General features: G+C 56.7%; 6 protein-coding genes across 6 annotated transcripts; 5 read left to right on the top strand and 1 right to left on the bottom strand.

Moving 5' to 3' along the window:
• Window positions 1-150: 150 nt before the first annotated feature.
• Window positions 151-2,948, top strand: TRAVEDRAFT_169284 (oxalate decarboxylase; the record flags this gene model as incomplete). The annotated part of the gene is made up of 12 exons (XM_008041454.1): window positions 151-455; window positions 515-600; window positions 648-714; window positions 773-1,007; window positions 1,060-1,171; window positions 1,228-1,430; window positions 1,487-1,521; window positions 1,581-1,644; window positions 1,704-1,737; window positions 2,646-2,705; window positions 2,760-2,788; window positions 2,841-2,948. The coding sequence occupies 12 exons, from the start codon at window positions 151-153 to the stop codon at window positions 2,946-2,948; spliced, it is 1,338 nt and encodes a 445-aa protein (XP_008039645.1).
• Window positions 2,949-3,318: 370 nt separating this feature from the next.
• TRAVEDRAFT_59145 (uncharacterized protein) lies at window positions 3,319-5,943 on the top strand. The gene is made up of 5 exons (XM_008041453.1): window positions 3,319-3,614; window positions 3,668-3,729; window positions 3,787-3,847; window positions 4,015-4,614; window positions 4,682-5,943. Exons 3-5 carry the CDS (start codon window positions 3,831-3,833, stop codon window positions 5,694-5,696), a joined length of 1,632 nt encoding a protein of 543 aa, XP_008039644.1. The 5' UTR covers window positions 3,319-3,614; window positions 3,668-3,729; window positions 3,787-3,830; the 3' UTR covers window positions 5,697-5,943.
• Window positions 5,944-6,911: 968 nt separating this feature from the next.
• TRAVEDRAFT_126745 (cytochrome P450) lies at window positions 6,912-9,260 on the top strand (the record flags this gene model as incomplete). Its single annotated transcript, XM_008041452.1, has 12 exons — window positions 6,912-7,038; window positions 7,114-7,211; window positions 7,274-7,365; window positions 7,431-7,572; window positions 7,631-7,840; window positions 7,904-8,123; window positions 8,180-8,246; window positions 8,300-8,500; window positions 8,560-8,589; window positions 8,640-8,903; window positions 9,026-9,054; window positions 9,106-9,260. The coding sequence occupies 12 exons, from the start codon at window positions 6,912-6,914 to the stop codon at window positions 9,258-9,260; spliced, it is 1,635 nt and encodes a 544-aa protein (XP_008039643.1).
• Window positions 9,261-9,456: 196 nt separating this feature from the next.
• TRAVEDRAFT_65287 (SET domain-containing protein) lies at window positions 9,457-11,641 on the bottom strand. Its single transcript, XM_008041451.1, has 9 exons — window positions 11,428-11,641; window positions 11,247-11,370; window positions 10,999-11,188; window positions 10,783-10,946; window positions 10,688-10,724; window positions 9,978-10,634; window positions 9,808-9,921; window positions 9,579-9,744; window positions 9,457-9,525 (listed from the first exon to the last, which is right to left on the bottom strand). Exons 1-8 carry the CDS (start codon window positions 11,561-11,563, stop codon window positions 9,589-9,591), a joined length of 1,578 nt encoding a protein of 525 aa, XP_008039642.1. The 5' UTR covers window positions 11,564-11,641; the 3' UTR covers window positions 9,457-9,525; window positions 9,579-9,588.
• Window positions 11,642-13,165: 1,524 nt separating this feature from the next.
• On the top strand, window positions 13,166-14,482 carry TRAVEDRAFT_126510 (GroES-like protein; the record flags this gene model as incomplete). The annotated part of the gene is made up of 6 exons (XM_008041450.1): window positions 13,166-13,317; window positions 13,376-13,587; window positions 13,639-13,764; window positions 13,816-13,873; window positions 13,937-14,226; window positions 14,286-14,482. 6 exons carry the CDS (start codon window positions 13,166-13,168, stop codon window positions 14,480-14,482), a joined length of 1,035 nt encoding a protein of 344 aa, XP_008039641.1.
• Window positions 14,483-15,490: 1,008 nt separating this feature from the next.
• Window positions 15,491-17,756, top strand: TRAVEDRAFT_124955 (homogentisate 1,2-dioxygenase; the record flags this gene model as incomplete). Its single annotated transcript, XM_008041449.1, has 14 exons — window positions 15,491-15,726; window positions 15,779-15,845; window positions 15,901-15,947; window positions 16,003-16,069; window positions 16,123-16,400; window positions 16,452-16,506; window positions 16,562-16,592; window positions 16,648-16,779; window positions 16,834-16,912; window positions 16,967-17,150; window positions 17,212-17,332; window positions 17,389-17,460; window positions 17,515-17,586; window positions 17,644-17,756. The coding sequence occupies 14 exons, from the start codon at window positions 15,491-15,493 to the stop codon at window positions 17,754-17,756; spliced, it is 1,554 nt and encodes a 517-aa protein (XP_008039640.1).
• Window positions 17,757-17,985: the final 229 nt, after the last annotated feature.

Raw genomic sequence — 17,985 nt, 5'->3', positions numbered from 1 at the left:
ACGATGCCGACCTCGACGCCAGCCTTCGCTCCATGACAGCCAGCCGCCATGGATGTTTATCATACCGCCGTCGAACCAGAATAAAACTCACTGTCTTGCTCTTCATCTACGAACACCCCGCAAGTCCAGCAAGAAGCCTCAAGACACGCCATGGTCCTCACATCCAACAAGCTCGCCCGCCGGGTCCTCCCCACGCTCCTTCTCGCGTCCTTCCTTCCCCTTGGCGCACACGCTCTCCCTGCTGGGACCCGTACGGCTACCAGTGCGGAATCAACCCCAACTGTCCCCTACGCCAGCGACGATCCGAACACAGTGCTGTGGAACGCGGATTCGGACATCGTGCCCGAAGGCAGAAGAGGCAAATACGGCGCAAGTGTGCTGGGGCCTCAGAACATCCCGATCGCGTTGCAAAACCCGGACCTACTTGCGCCACCGACCACGGATAGTGGCGATGTGTGCGTGTAGCAGGAGTTAGCGGCGGACGCGTGTGGCAGTGGCTGACATGGTGTGGTAGCCCGAATGCGAAGTGGCCGTTCGCTTTGAGCCACAATCGCTTGCAGACTGGAGGATGGGCGCGGCAACAGAACGGTATGTGCAATTGTTTATTTATGCCGGTCGTATGATGGAGCTCATGCGCCTTCGAATAGTCAACAGTATGCCGATTGCCAAGGGACTAGCTGCTGTAGACATGCGCCTCGAAGCGGGAGCGATCAGGTATGGGACGATTTCCTCACCCCGATCGGCATATAGACTGATCTGCACCTTCTGAAAGGGAGCTGCACTGGCATAACACCGCGGAGTGGGCCTACGTCCTGAAGGGTTCCGCGCAGGTCACGACCGTAACCGCTGAAGGCCAGAACTACATCGGGACCGTGAAGATGGGCTCGCTGTGGTACTTTCCGCCCGGCCAGCCCCATTCCATCCAGGCGACCGACGATGACCCCGCGGGTTGTGAGTTCCTGTTGGTCTTCAACGATGGGAGCTTCAGCGAGGATTCGACGTTCCTGGTAAGTTATTGCGTGTATCGCACGCATGCGAATGCTGACGAATTGTTTACAGTTGACGGATTGGCTTGCGCACGTACCGAAGGAGGTACTTGCGAAGAACTTCCACGTCGGTCAATCAGCGTTCGATCATATCCCGAGCGAGCAGTTATATATCTTTCCTGGCAGTAAGTCCATCGGCGTAGAACTCTTTTCGTTCTTCGTCGTTTATGATCTTTTACAGCCGCTCCTTCCGACAGCCAGCAAGCGCCTGTGAGCCCGCAGGGAACCACATCGGTCCCGTACACGTTCGACTTCGCCGACATGGAACCTACGGCGTACGCAGGAGGTTCAGTGAAGATCGCGGACTCGCGGAACTTCAAGGCGGCGAAGCAGATCGCGGTCGCGGAGGTGATGGTGGAGCCTGGTTCCATGCGCGAGCTCCACGTAAGTCGGACGCCCGCTACTGCATACGCAAAGCTGACTTCAGGCATGATGCATAGTGGCACCCGTCGGACGATGAGTGGACCTACTTCCTGTGAGTACACATACCGAGTGCCCCACGCCTCGCGCAGTCTCTGATCGAGCTATATTCAGTGAGGGCGAAGCGCGCATTACTTTATTTGCGGCAAGCTCCAACGCAAGAACATTTGATTACCAGGTGGGTCTCCTCAAAATCCCTAGCATTATATACAGCAATAAATGACATCATCTTCTCAGGCTGGTGATGTTGCGTATATTCCCGCCTCTTACGGTGAGTTGACCATTCTGGCCCACGACCAACTCCGTACGATATCATAGCACCAGACGTGAAGCATTCACAGATATCATGATCCCTGGGTCGGTGTGAGGACTTGAAGCAAATCATCACTGTCATGATTCACTTTGTGTCGGACAAAGGAATCTTGACAGTTATCATTTGCTTCACGATCTTACACTCTTTCAGGTATCATGGTAGGATAATTATATTTGGAAACTCGGGGCGCCGCTTGGAACTCCTCTGCTAGTTTGGAGACCCGGTTTCGTCGTGGCCTGCGTCGGCGAGCCTCCGGGAGATGCATTCCCCAAAAAGGACGTGGCCGGCATGTGTGTGTGTGCGGGTGCGCAGCTTTCTTGTTTCATACGCGAACTGTTCAGGCATTCTCTCGGTCGTTCGGAGGGTTGTTTCGTGGGATCCAGATGCTCTGTGGTTCCTCAACTACCCGTTGCGCGTGCCCTTCGTATGACGGCGGGCTCGCGCGATGGGATCCGCGCGTCCAGGAGCGCCTGCCAGTTACCCGCCTTGCCCGGCTGCGTTTGACACCTTCGGGCAGGGGTTTGTGTTGGAGCAATCGAGAGAACGTCGGCAGGAGTAAGAAATGTATATTCCTCCGTTTGTCCCGTACGGTAGCGTCGTGGTACGAAGGCAAACGGATAGAGTACGAAACGGGTCTCGCGCACGATACTGAACGCTTCAGCAAGCGCCGGTGAGCAGGCGCTCGCTCGCTCGAAACCAAAATCCAACAGTTTGATACGTGTAACATTTGGCACCTGGGTAATTTTGCGTACCCCGAGTTTCCAGATAGAATTATCTGTCATGATATCTTGCCGTATTGCCGTGTGGTATAAGTACCTCCCTACCTTCATATCCGTTACTCATGCGCGTCCGCACAATCTCCGCAGGGCACTACGTCGAGAATACTGGCAACACCACTCTGCGCTTTCTCGAGGTTCTGAAGACAGGTAAGTGATTTGAGAAGTTGCCGCGTGCATCTAATCGAGAGTTTGCTGTTGTAGATGTCTTCCAGGATATCAGCCTGAACCAGGTACGCCCCCTGTGACCTCAATCAGAAGTCCTAGCTAATGCGCAGTACACAGTGGCTCGCGCTAACGCCGCCGGAGCTTGTGAAGGCCCATTTGCAGCTGTCGGACGAGACGATAGGGCAGCTGAGCAAGACGAAGCCGGTGCTAGTTGCGCCCCAGTAGCTGCTGAGCTGTTCTCGCCACCCTGTGCCACACCTGGGACTCTTAGCATATTCTATGGGTATAGGGTACGAACGCACATGCGTCGAGCGATCCACACACGCCCTATCAATCTATTGTGTGATTCGCCGATGAGAAACGTGTGTGGTCTGAACCTGCAGAGCTTCCGGATGGGGTCACGTCGGAGGATGCCGCGCCGGGCGCTCGGGCAAAAGATAATGACGAAATTGACCGGATCGGGCAAGAGTGGATCCCAAATGAGCCGAGCGACAAAGCGAGCTGTGGCGGAACGCTAGCGAGCACCCTCCCGATCTCCTGTGCTCATGTCAAACTGCCGTGCCATGTCCCGCGTCCGACCCGCTTCCGCCTCTCTCCACTCCCCTTGTCCCTAGACCGCATATAACCACCTCCCTCCGCGGAAGAGCGCATATATCCACTTTCTTTTCCCCTCTCCTCTGAATACCCCTCCCCGGCGCGTACTGCTCCTCATCATGCGAGGCATGGCGGCCTCCTACCACCCCAAACCCCATTCGAAGACAACGTACACCGTGCTCGCGCTCTTTTTGGTCGCGGTCGTCGTCCTCGCGGTTCTCAACGAACCACTGCTAGTCTCTAGAGTGCAGACCGTCTCTCTGAACCTGCAGAATAAGAAGAAAGAGAGGAAATTCCGTACGTCGCTCTTCGCTATACGGACCCGCTGCTCACTGCGTCGCCATCATAGCGTTTCCCGACTTCAACAAGTACCGGCATACACGTACACTATCACCCGAAGAGTTCGGGCTAGGTGAGTAATAACAACCTTCCAGCGGAGTTCTCGACGCTCACCGCTATACAACGGTAGAACACCCTCACGAACGCGCAATAATTGTCGGCGATACCCATGGCATGAACCGTTCCCTTCAGTGAGTACCCCATTTCTCCCTGCGGAGGGCGTGTTGCATCCCCGCTCCTCGACGCGAGGCAAAGAAGTGCGGTCGTCGAGAGAGACGCGCTCCGCTACGCGTGGTCCCCCTGCGCGGAACGCCCTCCGCCCACCGAAGCCGCCGCGTATCTAACCATCTCTTCCCAGCGATCTGCTCTCCACGCTATCATATGACCCCCGGAAAGACACCATGTTCCTCGCCGGCGACATTCTCGCGAAGTCTACCGAAGCGGGGTCCCTGGCCATACTGGACTTCCTTTCCCAGCGCCAACGGGGCATATGCTTCCCGGAGATTGAGCCTAAACGTCCCGGGAAGTCGGCCGACGCGGAGACCAAGTGCAAGGGCGTCTACGCCGTGCGCGGCAACCACGACCAGATGATCGTGCAATGGCGCGCCTGGCGCGAGTGGTTCGAGCCTCTGCAGCTCACTTTCCCTTCTGCGGACCTGCACCCTCGTCGCCTGCACGTCCCATCCCTGGCATCCCTCACCTCAACATCCACATACAACGCGGGTCCGCCCGTGGGCACCGGATCCCAGTTCCTCGCGCTCATCGAATCCGAGTTCCTCCGGGATCGCAGCTCCGATCCCAACGGAGCCGCCGCGGATCCTCTAGAATGGGCCGACATCGAGCGTAAGCGCGCCGCGCGGACCTGGCGCGCAGAGTGGTGGAAGCGCATCCCGCACCCGGGCAAGGGTCGGGCGAGCAAGGACTGGATCCCGTTTGGCGACCACTATTGGATTGCGAGGTGCGCTACTTTCGCCCGCTCGTACCACAATATCCTGGAATTACTGACACGACGTGTTTCACCGCAGGGATATGAAACCGGAACACGCAAAGTTCCTGTTCTCGCTGCCGCTGGTCATCCACGTCCCGTCCGAGCACTTTTTCCTCGTGCACGGCGGCCTGCTCCCCTCCGACCCGCGGCGTCCCTCCGACGACGAGCGTCAGCCGCTCGCGCACATCCCGTCTGCCGATGACATCACATCAGACCCTACCGATGACGCCGACTACGACCACACGCTGCTCAAGGTTGCGCCGCCTCAGGACGTCCTCCGCGGTCTCAGTTCCAAGAATATCACGGATGACGATATCGAAGAGATGCGCGCAGTACAAGAGGCAGCGGTGCTCCACGACGTGCCACACAACCGCGACCCCTGGGTGATCCTGAACATCCGTGGTGTGCGTAAGAGTGGCAAGGCGACGCGCCGAAGTGACAAGGGCAAGCACTGGGCGAAGATCTGGAACGGGCAGATGAAGCGCTGTGGCGGGTTCGAGGAGGCCATTGATCGCGAGGGCGAGGAGGACGAAGATGACGACCGGGTGCCCGCGCGGTTCCGACTCACGGAGACACGCGACAAGGACAGCGACGACGACGACACGCCGCTGCCGTGCTACCCCTCCACTGTTGTGTATGGGCACGCCGCCTCCAGGGACCTCGACGTTCGGCGCTGGACAGTCGGTCTCGACACCGGGTGCCTTTACGGCCGCCGTCTCACCTCGCTTGTTCTCCAACGCCGCCACCCCGCCGACGTGGACTCCCCTACGCGGACGACACCTACAGATGAAGAGGAAGAAGAGGAGGGCGACGACGAAGATGAGTCTAGTGACGAGGAGGAAGATGAACTAGACGAGTACGCAGCAGACGGGCCGCTCGGCGGGCTGAACGCTCGGTACGCGCGGGTAGCCGGTGGATCGGCGGTATCGCGCGCGCGCAAGCCGCCCAAGACGTGGTCGCGCGGAATCGAGTTCGGCGACAAGGGCTCGCACCTGCGCGCAAAGCTTGTCAGTGTGAAGTGCCCCAAGGCAGGGGACTTCGCGGGGCCGTAGAGGCCGCGCTTTCTCATTCAGCATACGGTGTGTACGATAATATTGCTCTAGTGTGCCCCTAGCTTGTCTGGCTAGTGGGTCCGTATTAATGGCGTACGCTCGGGGTTTCTTTCTTGGTTTTCAGTGTTCCCGTCACGACATTAATGTAGTTAGTTCATACTTGTAGCATAGCATACCACAACGTCTGCGTAGAAGCACGACGACTTATCCTATACATCGGCTCCTGCATTAGCATAATATACGCATCATCTCGTGTCGAAGGCGACCTACAGACACAGAACGCAGCGTAAAACCATTCGCATCCCGACTCTCGACTCTAACCATACAGATACTCACCGATTAATAGCCAAACAGCGGCCCATGACACTGCCCTCATCGACGCACAACCCGGTTCCGGCCTATCTGAACTGACTCGACCTCCACCGTAAGCTTCTTTCTATCCGAACGCAACGCAGTGGTCGCAGCAGCTCACGCCTTGCGCCCGCAGCCATGCTCAAGACTCTCGCCCCTTTAAAGCGTGCGGCGAAGACAGGCTGTGCATGCTTACGATCATATGGTAGAAGAAGCGTCGAGTCAAAGAGCCTGGTACGCCGGGGCTCGGTACGCAGCGGCTCACGTACGGTATCAATAGGCGGCGCAGGCAATGTGCGCCTTCAGAACTTTAACACACAGGCATCTTCTATCGCATCCATTGTCGTATTTCATGGCGCGTCCTCTGATTTCAGTCAACGTTCATACATGTATCAAATTTTTGATCTACTTGGGCTCCCCTGGTGCTTCGCTCAAGGTTTTTACTAGCGCCCAATATCCTACTTATTGCGACACCACCATGCTGTGGACGAATCACTCGCGTATACACACGCCCCCCAGTGATCAGCATCGACGCAGTTCGGAGTCACCATTGCCGTTTACTCGGGAAATTCGATGTAGCCTTCTTCGACAGCCCTCCATACAATTGCCGTCACCGCAGAGGATGCGTTGTATTGGCGCATTGGCCGGTACCCCGGGCTTCCACGACGGTGTCGGAATTCGCAGTGGACACTGACGCGTCTGCACATGCAGGCCTGCCGAGATGGTGATGACACAGCTAATCATGGGGCCGCGCGGCGAGTGGTGGGTGGTATATAAGTATGAGACAGGCCCGTCGACGGGGGAGTCACCAACCTCATCTTTCTCAGCCTTTTAATCTCGTGGCACTGCAACCGGCCTTGCGCGATGTCCGAAATATTGACACTATTTGCTACGATATTCCTGTATGGCGCGTGGAAAGTTCTGCGCAACTACTTCGTCCCGTCCGTTCTGGACAACATCCCGGGACCCAAATCGACGTCGGTGATCACAGGTGGGTCCGATCGCCACCAAGCTGTTGACGGTGCTAGTCAAATGAGTTGCTGATCGTCATCACCACGGTCTACAGGGAACGCTGCGCAGTTGTTCGATCGCGACAATGCAGCGTTTTTGCAGATGCTCAAGAATACATACGGGCCGATATCCATGATCCACGCATTCCTTGGTGTACGTCTTGCAATCGTATTTATGTTGTTTCTGGCTGACTTGGGACCTATTCATCGTTCCAGACCAGGTGGTTGCACGTTTACGATGTCAAGGCAATGCACACCATACTCGTGAAGGACCAGGAGCTATACAACAGGAGCGACGCCGGTAACACGTCCGTGATAGCCCCCGGTACCCTCTACAGCCCACAGAGAACCTTACCATTGCTTCCGTGTACAGGGCCACCCATCTCATCTTGGGCCCCGGACTGCTCGCAACAGAAGGCCTGCGGCATAAGCGCCAGCGGAAGATGCTGAACCCCGTATTTTCCGCTGCGCACATGCGGAACATGACGCCATTCTTCCACGAGGTCGTCGGCAAGGTACATTTAAATATTGTTCGTACGACAGCACTAGCGCACGGCTGACAAAGGTGCGAAGCTGCGCGAGGCTATCGACAACCGTGTAGCGGCGGGCGCAAAAGAGATTGACATCACGGGATGGATGGGCCGCACGGCGCTCGAGCTCGTCGGTCAGGGCGGGCTTGGGCACTCGTTCGACCCCCTCACGGAGGAGACTAGCGACGAGTACACCGAGGCGGTTAAGGCGCTCGTGTGCGTCTTCGTTTTCTCTTTGCCAGACACAAGAAATGTATTGGCTGACATACGGCACGCACCTTGTGGACCGACTGTTAACTCTCTGGGAGCTGCCCAGATCGTCTTGCCCTTCGTCAAGTACATGGGTCCTGCATGGCTGCGCCGCAAGATGCTTGACCTTGTCCCGATCCCGAATGTTCAGCGCATGAAGCACATCACCGACTTGATGCATGAGCGGTCGATCCAGATTTTTAATGAGCGGAAGGCGGCGGCACTGCGCGGGGAAGAGTCTATGTTGAATCAGGTCGCTGGGGGCAAGGATGTCATGAGCGTTTTGCGTGAGTGTTTGTCGTGTAACGCCGGCGAAAAACACAAGGACTGACCGTTTGCTTAGTCAAGGCTAACTTGGAGGCGGATGACGAGGACAGGCTTCCGGAGGAAGAGCTGATCGCACAGATGTCGTGAGTACTTCCACTTCTCAGGTCCGATGGCACATCTCAACACATAAACCCAGTACTTTTATCCTCGCGGGAGTGGACACAACCTCGAACGCTTTGGCTCGTATCCTCCACCTTCTAGCACTGCACCCCGATGTCCAGGACAAGCTGCGTGCAGAGCTAGTCGAAGCTCAGGCGCAGTACGGCGAGAAGATGCCCTACAATGAGCTGTCCCAGCTCCCCTACATGGACGCCGTATGCCGTGAGACGATGCGCATGTGGGTATCCACGAATATTTCGTGCATTCAGTAAGCTGATTTGAACCCCCCGCCCAAAGCCACACCCCCGTCTCTTTCGTCCTGCGAGAGTGAGGACACCACGCTGGCTCCGTTAACATAGTTGCTGACTAGTGCATAGGGCCCTCGAGGACACGAAAATCCCCGTCACGGAGCCAATCCGAGGGCTCGACGACACGCTGATCACAGAGATCGCTGTACCAAAGGGCACATTCATCTTCCTCAACTCGCTCGCGTGCAACGGAAACAAGGCGCTGTGGGGCGAGGACGCGGACGAATGGAAGCCGGAGCGCTGGCTCGCGCCGCTTCCGCGCGAGCTCGAGGAGGCGCGGATTCGGGGATTTACGCGAATCTGTACGTACCTTGCCGCGAATTTGTTTTGGAGGTTCCGACTGAGGACTCTGTCGTGTAGCATGACTTTTGGGGCAGGCAGCTACTCGTGCATGTGAGTTTGCTCAGAAACTGGGTTGCTGGTCTGCGAGCGTGACTGAACCATCTTGAACGTAGCGGCTTCAAATTCTCGCAGCTGGAAATGAGTGCGTATTCACCACGACGATTGAGCCATAAGGTACTGACATGATAATCAGAGGTAGTCCTCTCGACCCTGGTGCGATCCTTTAAGTTCGACGTACCCGAGAAGCCGATCACTTGGAACTTCAGCGGAGTCAACTTCCCGACGATGGACGGCCCGGACAAGGCGAAGCCGGAGATGTTCCTGAAGATCCAGCGCGTCGAGGAATGAGGGGCCCTGGGGTAGGTACGCTTTTATGGCGTTGGTCCATACGGCCCGCTCGTAGTCGCGGCTTGTCTTTCCATCGTTTTCCGCGATCCTTGTCGTAATTGCCTCTTTCCCGTTCACTTTTGGACATTTATACTGTACTTGTTTACATTTTGAAGCGTTTAGGACGCTATCCGACGCTCCTTACAGTGATAATATGACGCTGTGGTATCATTCATCTAGTTTCAAGACAAGGGGGTATGTCGATTGCGATAGTGTGTTGTCGGGCCTGAGCGTGCTTCGGTGAGTAATGACACTGCAGCGCTCAGTCTGTATACTCACCGATTGACCCTCAAGGCTCCATGTCACTACCCTCGTCGACCTCAGACCCATTAGTAATGATATTGCGGAGATCCTCCCAGCTTGCCGCGCACGTCTCCAGCAACGCGCGTTCCGCAAGTAGGTATTCAAGCGCCAACCTGGTCTTGGTTCTTTCCGGCGGTAGTTTCTACGCGTACAGCGACGTCAGAGCTTCAAGCACCGGGAATGGAGAGCAGAGCGCGGTTCTTACGTCGAGTATATCCCCAAGGACATCCGGGCGGGCTCCTCTGTAGCCCTTTTTGCCCATTCCCGATATGCGCGTGCGGCAGAGAGATGCTAAGGCTTCCGCGGCGACCGCAAGGAGCTTTGGTAGAAACATGAGCGTGCGGGATATTACCGACAAAGCCAGGAACCCCAAACCTGCACATCGTCGGACGGCTCCGCGTCCAGATCGCGCATGGCGCTAGTATCATCGTCGCGGAGAGCTTCCGTCTGGATGAGCGCGGCGACGATGGGAAGCAGATATTGAGGGAGGGCAGCGAGGATCTCGATATCGGACTTGCCCGCCAACGCCAGCGGAGGCCGCTCAGTCAGCCCAATCCAAACCGCCCACAGGAAAAGCCAGAGCGACGCCTGGCCGTCACTGTTGACGGCCTCGTGCCAGGTCTCTTGTCCTGCCCAGTCGGGAGCGAACACCATTGCGCTCCGCCCGACGATGGCCGCCTCGACGTCCTCGTGCACTTGTGTGTATATCGCGCGGAACATCTCTACTTCGTTGTCGTGTTCCGGTACGATACCTGAGCCCGGCCAGCCGAAGGTCACAAAGTCCGTGTCTCCGCCAGAAAGTGCGAAGCCATAGCGTGATAGGAGAGCGGCGTTGCCGAGGTCGGCACCGTACGTGTTGAAGACTTCCGTGCCCGGGGGGATTTCCCGGACGGTGACCATGTCCACAGTGTCCGAGGGATCTGAAGATGCGTGCAATGGCCGATTCGGCACGGGAGGTCGGGTAGATGTGTCTTCGCGGTCATGAGGGCATTCTGTAAGCGACCCACAGAGCGGGCATACGTCAAAATCGCTCTGAAGATGTGGTGAGAAAGGATAAGATGAAAACGAGTAGAGTGAAAACTCACGGCTAACTGCACATGGTTTTCGTGAGCATGATTGAAGCTGTTTGTAACAATGAGTATGTCTAGAAGTGTAGCTTATCGCAATTGTGCAGGCTTACGCATCTGCTACTGGGACCATAGATAGGCCGTGGTAGGCGTCCACGAGGAATGCACGGGAGCAGACAAGCGAGTATGCGTGCAAGAATCCTTGCAAGGTCGGCTGCAGTTTGACCGATTCCAGAAGTGGATGGACTTCCGTCGTGTAGTAATCCCGTGTCTCGTCCTATTGGCTACTTTAGAGAGGTCGCGTCTCATCAGCGAAGCGAGGATGTTACCATGAGCGAACTTCCGTCATTGTCTTGAATTTCCCTCTGTACCTCCGTGCCCTGTATCCACAGGCGCGCCTCCTGCGAGTCCGGATCATCAGGAAACGCACAAGCGTCACCCCATAGCCGAGCAATGGGCACCGGTGTGGCGGGAAGAGATTGCAAATATGGATGCCATCTCGACGCCACACCTTTCAAACTGTGGGAGTACTGTTCGAGTAGGTACATAATATTGACAAAACCGAAAGATGGCGTACATTTCGGAGTAGAGGGCTAGTGAGAGCGTAAGAGCGGCGCCGTGCCCATACGGTGCACCGTGGATCTGTCCAGCCAGTGCACAAGTGCGGACAGATAGGATCGCGGATTTGGGTATCGATGCAACTGCACGGGTCATCAGGATGCTATTTCTGCAACATTATTGACAACCATGCTGCTGACCTGTTTGGGGATGAAGGATCCCACAATCGCTCGTGGATGTCACTGCGATGCCCGCATCCGGGGTATGCACGATGGCGATGTCCTGGTGAAGGACGATCTTGTTCTCCTGCAACCACCGCAGGAACTGCGAGGCCATACTACTTATGTTCTGCCGTCGATGTAGCGGTCTACGGACGCTGCAACATCGGACAGCAGCGTCGACGACTCAGACTCGAGCAAGAGTTAATGTATCAGTTGCCGCCGAGTCGTGCCGCGGCTTTTGTTGGGGCGTTTGTCAAGAACAAACTAGCTCCGCTTAATTTGAATGCGTGACATATCGTGATGGTCACTATAGATCACTATAGTTGTCACGTTCTCACTCCAGCGCCTATCTGCGGTTCGATAAACCGGCCTGCCTCGAACGCATCCCCCCCGCTTCCCACTAAGCCTTCGACACTGGTGTCCCATCCATTCGACCCGGGTTTGCCTCAATCGAACGACAGAGACTGCAATAACACCCGCACATACCCCCCGTCGAGTAGTGCATGGTACAGGCTGGACTCCTTGAAGTGCCAGCACGATCGACATGCATAGCGGCACTCATAGTATATGGACAAGCAGTCTAGATGCAGCGCCATTCTGTACTCAGACATGGTGAATCAAGCACACGCGGTCTGTGCTTGCTCATAAGCATTGGCTGTGACAAGACAAATCAATAATAAGAGTTACAACCTGCGGCAGTGTTCAGTACGGCTTTGCGGGAACCGATGCCGGGTGTATATACGGTAAGTCGGAGCCTTTTTCGGAGCCTTTTTCCGTGCCATGACCCCAATTCAAATTGTTCCAGGTTCATCGCACCGCTCTCTCCTGCCGAATTACAAGGTCATGCTTGCGTATACACTCGGCTAACATCCGAGTACTACCCGCGCATGTCCACGCACGTCAACATAGACGCCAATAAACAACTCTTGTGATCCCCGAGCCCGCTGGTTTCATCGGGATGCCCTCATTCCACCTATCTACCCGACTCTTTGGCAGATCTTCCTCAGACATGCAGTGTTGGGGTGTAACGCCGCCCCTGTGTGAGAGCGGGGACGTCTTTACGTCTAGCGGCAAGATTCGGAATCGGTAGAGTTCGACTAGCGAGGGGGCACGACCCCTGATATCGTGACGTCCATTCCGGGAGCATTTCTCGATGAGCGTTGAGTCCGACGAGGATCGGCGGCAAGCACAGCACCTGGATTCAAAGCGGCGTCATGCCCCCGGCACGGTGGGTCACAACATTTGTCTTCGTGTATCCGCAGTTGTGCCGTGAACTTACGTCGTTCGCGGATAGAACGTCGCCTACTCGATACATGGCCCTAAACGGCGCGTCTAACAAAACCGCCCTCGGGCACCTGACCAAGCCGCCGACAGTTTCAGACGCGTGCGGGTGTTTTCGCGCAACTGGGAAGACAGCCTGCGAACCTTACTGCCCAGGAGCGTACGTTATCCGATCGCCATAGGACCTATACCGCACGGAGAAGTTCGGGCGCCGCGCATGGAGAAGATCGCCCCTTACTCATAGTCGCCGTTTGGCATCCGGCGTAGTTCGCTAGCGTTTCAAGCTCGAGTCGCTCTACCGGCCTGGACAGCGGAGGTAGGGCTGATTTTCGTGCTTTCAGGTGGCAGGTGAAAACATGAGGTGGCGGCGAGCGTATGTATAAAAGGACTACCGTTTGGTAGAGCAGATCATCATCATCTCCTCACCACATTCGAAATGTCCCAGGCTTCCCCTCATCCCGACTCTTACACCGCCTACGCCTTCACCGAGGTTGGCAACGGCAAGCTGCAGAAGATCACCGTCCCTTGGCGGGACCCCACAGACAACGAAATCGTCGTCAAGGTCCTGGCCTGTGGCGTGTGCGGAAGGTGCGGCGTCGTTCTTAACCCCTTGCTCAACACGCAGTCTGACATTCTACTTCAACAGTGACGCCGTGATTCCTGATGGCTTGTACCCCACCTCCTTCCCCCGGATTCCCGGCCACGAGATCGTAGGCGACATCGTCGCTCTCCCCGCGTCCGAGAAGGTCTGGAAGCTCGGGCAGCGCGTCGGCGGCGGGTGGCACGGCGGTCATTGCCACACCTGCACGCGCTGCCGCGTCGGTGATTTCATCACTTGCCAGCACGAAGACATCAACGGTAAGCCGCCGACCATTATACATGTTCGGCAGTCTCTAACCACCATGGCAGGCGTCTTTAGGGACGGCGGGTACGCCGAGTACGCCATCCTTCGCAGCGAGGCCGTTATCACGATCCCCGACGGCCTCGACCCCGTCCAAGCTGCGCCTCTGCTGTGCGCTGGTATCACCGTCTATAGTATGTCTTGTCTCTTATCAAAGTTGAAACATTCTAAACGCCCCCGCTTAGACTCTCTGCGCCACATGAACGCAATACCCCCGGACTACGTCGCCGTTCAGGGCATCGGGTTAGTCGCGCCGCCCCTAAACTCTGCGCCCGACTAGCCTCCTTAACTCCGTCCTATTTTCAGAGGCCTCGGTCACCTTGCCCTCCAGATCGCGAACGCGATGGGCTTCCGCGCCGTCGCGCTCTCCTCGGGCTCCTCGAAGGAGACACTTGCGCGCTCGCTCGGCGCGCAGGAGTACATCGACGGCTCGAAGGTCGACCAGGCAGCGGCGTTGCAGGCGCTCGGCGGCGCTAAGGTCATCATGTGCACGGCGCCGAACTCGGAGGTCATGGGCAAGCTGCTGCCCGGGCTCGCCATCGATGGAACGCTGCTCTTCATTGCCCTTGCGATTGAGCCCATCACCCTCGCCCCAGGTAAGCTTGCCTGTCGACAGTGTTGCGCGTGCTGTACTGATGCAGAATATTTCCGACAGTTCAACTCATTGGCGGCCGGTTCTCTATCAGAGGGTGGCCCTCGGGGCACGCCGCCGACACTGAGGACTGCCTCGCGTTCGCGAAGGCGCACAACATCAAGTGCATGGTCGAGGTCTTCCCGCTCGAGAAGGCCCAGGAGGCTTACGACCACCGCGGGTCTGCGCGTTTCCGCGCGGTCGTCGTTCCAGGGCTCTAGAACAGCATCGCCGTGTTGTGTGTTTGGATAATTTCCCCCTTTCCACTTGATAGAAATGTAACATCTCGGTCTTGGCAATGAGAACCACTGTGTTTGAACAGTAGTAGGAAGCGGCTTCCCTGGAGAGTACTAGGCGGCCGAGGCCCGTTAGCAGACTTCTTTCTGAAGAAACGAAGCATTCATTAGAAGTCAACTTCTTCGATGTCAAGGAACCCGGGTCCCGCCCACAGCTTCTTGAACCCTCCAGGCCTGTTGTTGAACCGACCTTCGTACTACATATCTTGCCTATTCCGGACACGGGTGCCGCTGCTGCGCACAGCATTACACCTGCGTGGGTCGGCTCAGCGCGCTCGGGTTCATCATTTCTCCTCGACCATCTTGTGATTCCCCATACCAGCTGCTGCCCCCCATGACTACCCGAACGGCGAGACCAACGACGGCCGTCGGATTAGACTGTGGTGAATGGGAGAATCCGTCCAGAAGGAGCGCGGCGGTTCAGCTGACCCACGGGCGGCCGCTCTCACGGTGTCTCGTTGGTCACCTCCAACCCCTCTCGCCGGGAGGACGTCTCCATTGGAGGCAAACGCCATGACTGTTTTATGGCCGTTCTCTCTCCTCTGCGACGATCCCCGGGTCTGGCGCATGTCTATTCAAGGCTGACTCGGCGCATGCTCACAGCGGAGAAGGATATCCTCGACGCGGCGACGGAGCGCATGCCGTCATGGCTCTCGCGCACGACCTCGCCTCAAGCTCTAAATGCAACGGCGTTGTTACGCTATACAGCACCCTCCTGAGAGGAACTCGCCAGGAAGAGCAAACCGCGCGGGGCCCGGGGTGGCTGTTCTACGTTCCGGCCCTGTCGACTTGGTCAGAACTCGGCGGGGTGACCTCAGTGCGCTTCGACAGCGCTAGTTGGCGTTAGCCCAGCATAAACCGTTTATGCAGACAGGAGACCGCGCTTGAGCATAGGGCTTCGGGGGACATATAAGCTGCATGATATCAGAGGCGATGGTATCGCGTCGCCCGCCCCCTAACCCGCCTCCTCACTCTAGCAAACGTCGAGCAGTTGTCCCCCATCACTATGGTGCGCCTACCTCGTACCTTCCTTTCAAGCGCTTGCTAACATACTACGCGCAGTCTACCTTCGGTGCCAGCGCTAGGAGCGTGTATGGTATCAAACCCCAGCAGGGCGATCCCTACCGGTATCAGGTCGGGTTCGGGAACCGCTTTGCCTCAGAGGCAATGTATGTGGAATGTGAATGTGCACCTCTTCGAGCGCGTGCTCACTACGAACAGCCCTGGCACGCTTCCATCTGCGCAGAACAACCCACAGAAAGCAAAGTATGATCTCTACACAGAAAGTGTAAGCGCCAACGACTGTGACAACTGATATCTATTGACTAAGCTCTGTACTGCAGATCAACGGTACACCTTTCCCGACACCTCGAAAGGACAACCAATCCTGGTCAGTTGGACCTCACTGCAAGATATCTCATTCTGACCTGTGTGAATACACGTAGCTGGGTATACCGGATCCGTCCCTCCGTTGCGCACCAAGGGTTCACTCCACTACCCGAGAACCCAGACGTAGGTCGATCAGTGTCATCAGCAGAGAGCCCTATAATGATCATCTCCCTCAGCTTGAGTCGTGTTTCTTGCCACTCAACCCAAAGATCCATTCCAGCCCCACTCAACTAGCGTGGTATCCACTTGACATCCCCTCTGGCGACAAGGTGGACTTCATCTCTGGTCTGAAAACCCTCGCCGGAAATGGAGACCCCACTCTCCGTGAGGGGCTTGCTACGCACATCTACGCCGCCAATGTGTCCATGGGCAAGAGGGCGTTCTGCAATGGCGACGGCGACTTCCTTATCCTCCCCCAGCAGGGACGCCTGGACATCCAGACCGAGTTCGGAAAGTGAGGCCTGATTATACAGCGAAGCGGGATGAAGCTGAATTTTCTTCTCAGGCTGATGGTGAGGCCAGGAGAGCTAGTGGTTGTCCAGCGTGGTATCAAGTTTAAGGTAATGCATAACTCGCACGAGGATTCGCGCTCCATACTGATCTGTAATACTATAGGTCGGACTTCCCGATGGTCCTTCTCGTGGCTGTAAGCAAGCATAGTCGGCGACGATCTTGCTCTTGCTTACCCTCGAACCTTGTAGATATTCTCGAGATCTTTGGCTCACACTTCGAGCTTCCGGAGTTGGGTCCGCTGGGCACGCACGGTCTCGCCAACGTGCGAGACTTTGAGAGCCCGGTTGCCAGCTTCGACATTGACCAGTCTCCATGGGAGAGTGAGTTGCACATTCACACCGCATCATGCACCTACATCTCATTTTCTACTCCAGTCGTCTACAAGGTCAGTGGCAAGCTGCACGCCTGCCACCAAGAGCACACTCCGTTCGACATCGTCGCCTGGTGGGGCAAGTAAGCAATCACCACCCCGAGCACCCGTGGAGCCCAGAACTAACCGTCCCGTAGCTACGTGCCATACAAATACGCCATGGAGAAGTTCGCGCACGTCGGGAGCATCAACAAGGACCACATGGACCCCTCCGTCTTCTGCGTGCTCACCGCGAAGTCGAAGACGCCCGGCGCGCCCCTCGCCGACTTCCTCATCTTCAGCGGGCGCTGGGACGTCGCCGACGGGACCTTCCGTCCGCCCGTACGTGTCGTCTCTCTTCTTGGGGCTGCGATTGCCGGTATGCTGAGCTGCTCGACGACAGTACTACCACAGGAACTGCGCGACGGAGATGATGGGGCTCATCTATGGGGACTACGGGGGCCGCAGCGACGAGTTCGCGCCCGGGGGGTTCAGCTACGAGAACGGCTTCTGCCCGCACGGAGGTGTGTCTACTTCAGACATGCGCGCAATGCAGTTTCTGACCTAGTCGGATATTCAGTGTCCTATGACGAGTTCAAGAAGGCCACTGAGGCCGAACTGGGACCAATGCGGGTGCACGATGGCACACTTGGTGAGTACAGACCTCTCGCCGTATGCACGTAGGCTCACTCATGCGCGCCATCAGCGTTCATGTTCGAGACGAGCATGCAGGTCACCCTGACCGACTTCGCGATGAAGCGGACCGGCAAGCTCCACGGTGAGCGTTGCACGACATGCGCTTTCGAATGAATCTCACCTCATGTGTTTGTTGCAGAGCACGAGCCGAAGATGTGGGATAACTTGAAGGGGCAGTTTGTCAACCATATCGACCAGATCAACGCGGACTTGAAGGCGGCGGGCCTACCCGCGCTTGGGTCCGACGAGTGAAGAATTGAACGGGGATGTTTTTGTACTCGGTTAGTCCTACCGAGAGTCGTCTTCTGTCTATGTACTAGTACGTTGTGTAACATTATGCAAGTTCTGTCTGGCAGATGTCTGACCCACCCAGGCATTGGTGTGCATGTGAAGGCCGTAAATGCCAGAGGCGCGGAAGAACATTACTTCGGCCAACTGAACATTGTGCCGGTGTCGTGAACTGAACCCGAAAACCAACATC

Source organism: Trametes versicolor, assembly GCF_000271585.1.
Source record: "Trametes versicolor FP-101664 SS1 unplaced genomic scaffold TRAVEscaffold_7, whole genome shotgun sequence".
NCBI lineage: Eukaryota > Fungi > Basidiomycota > Agaricomycetes > Polyporales > Polyporaceae > Trametes > Trametes versicolor.
This window is presented reverse-complemented; position numbering and strand designations above follow the sequence as displayed.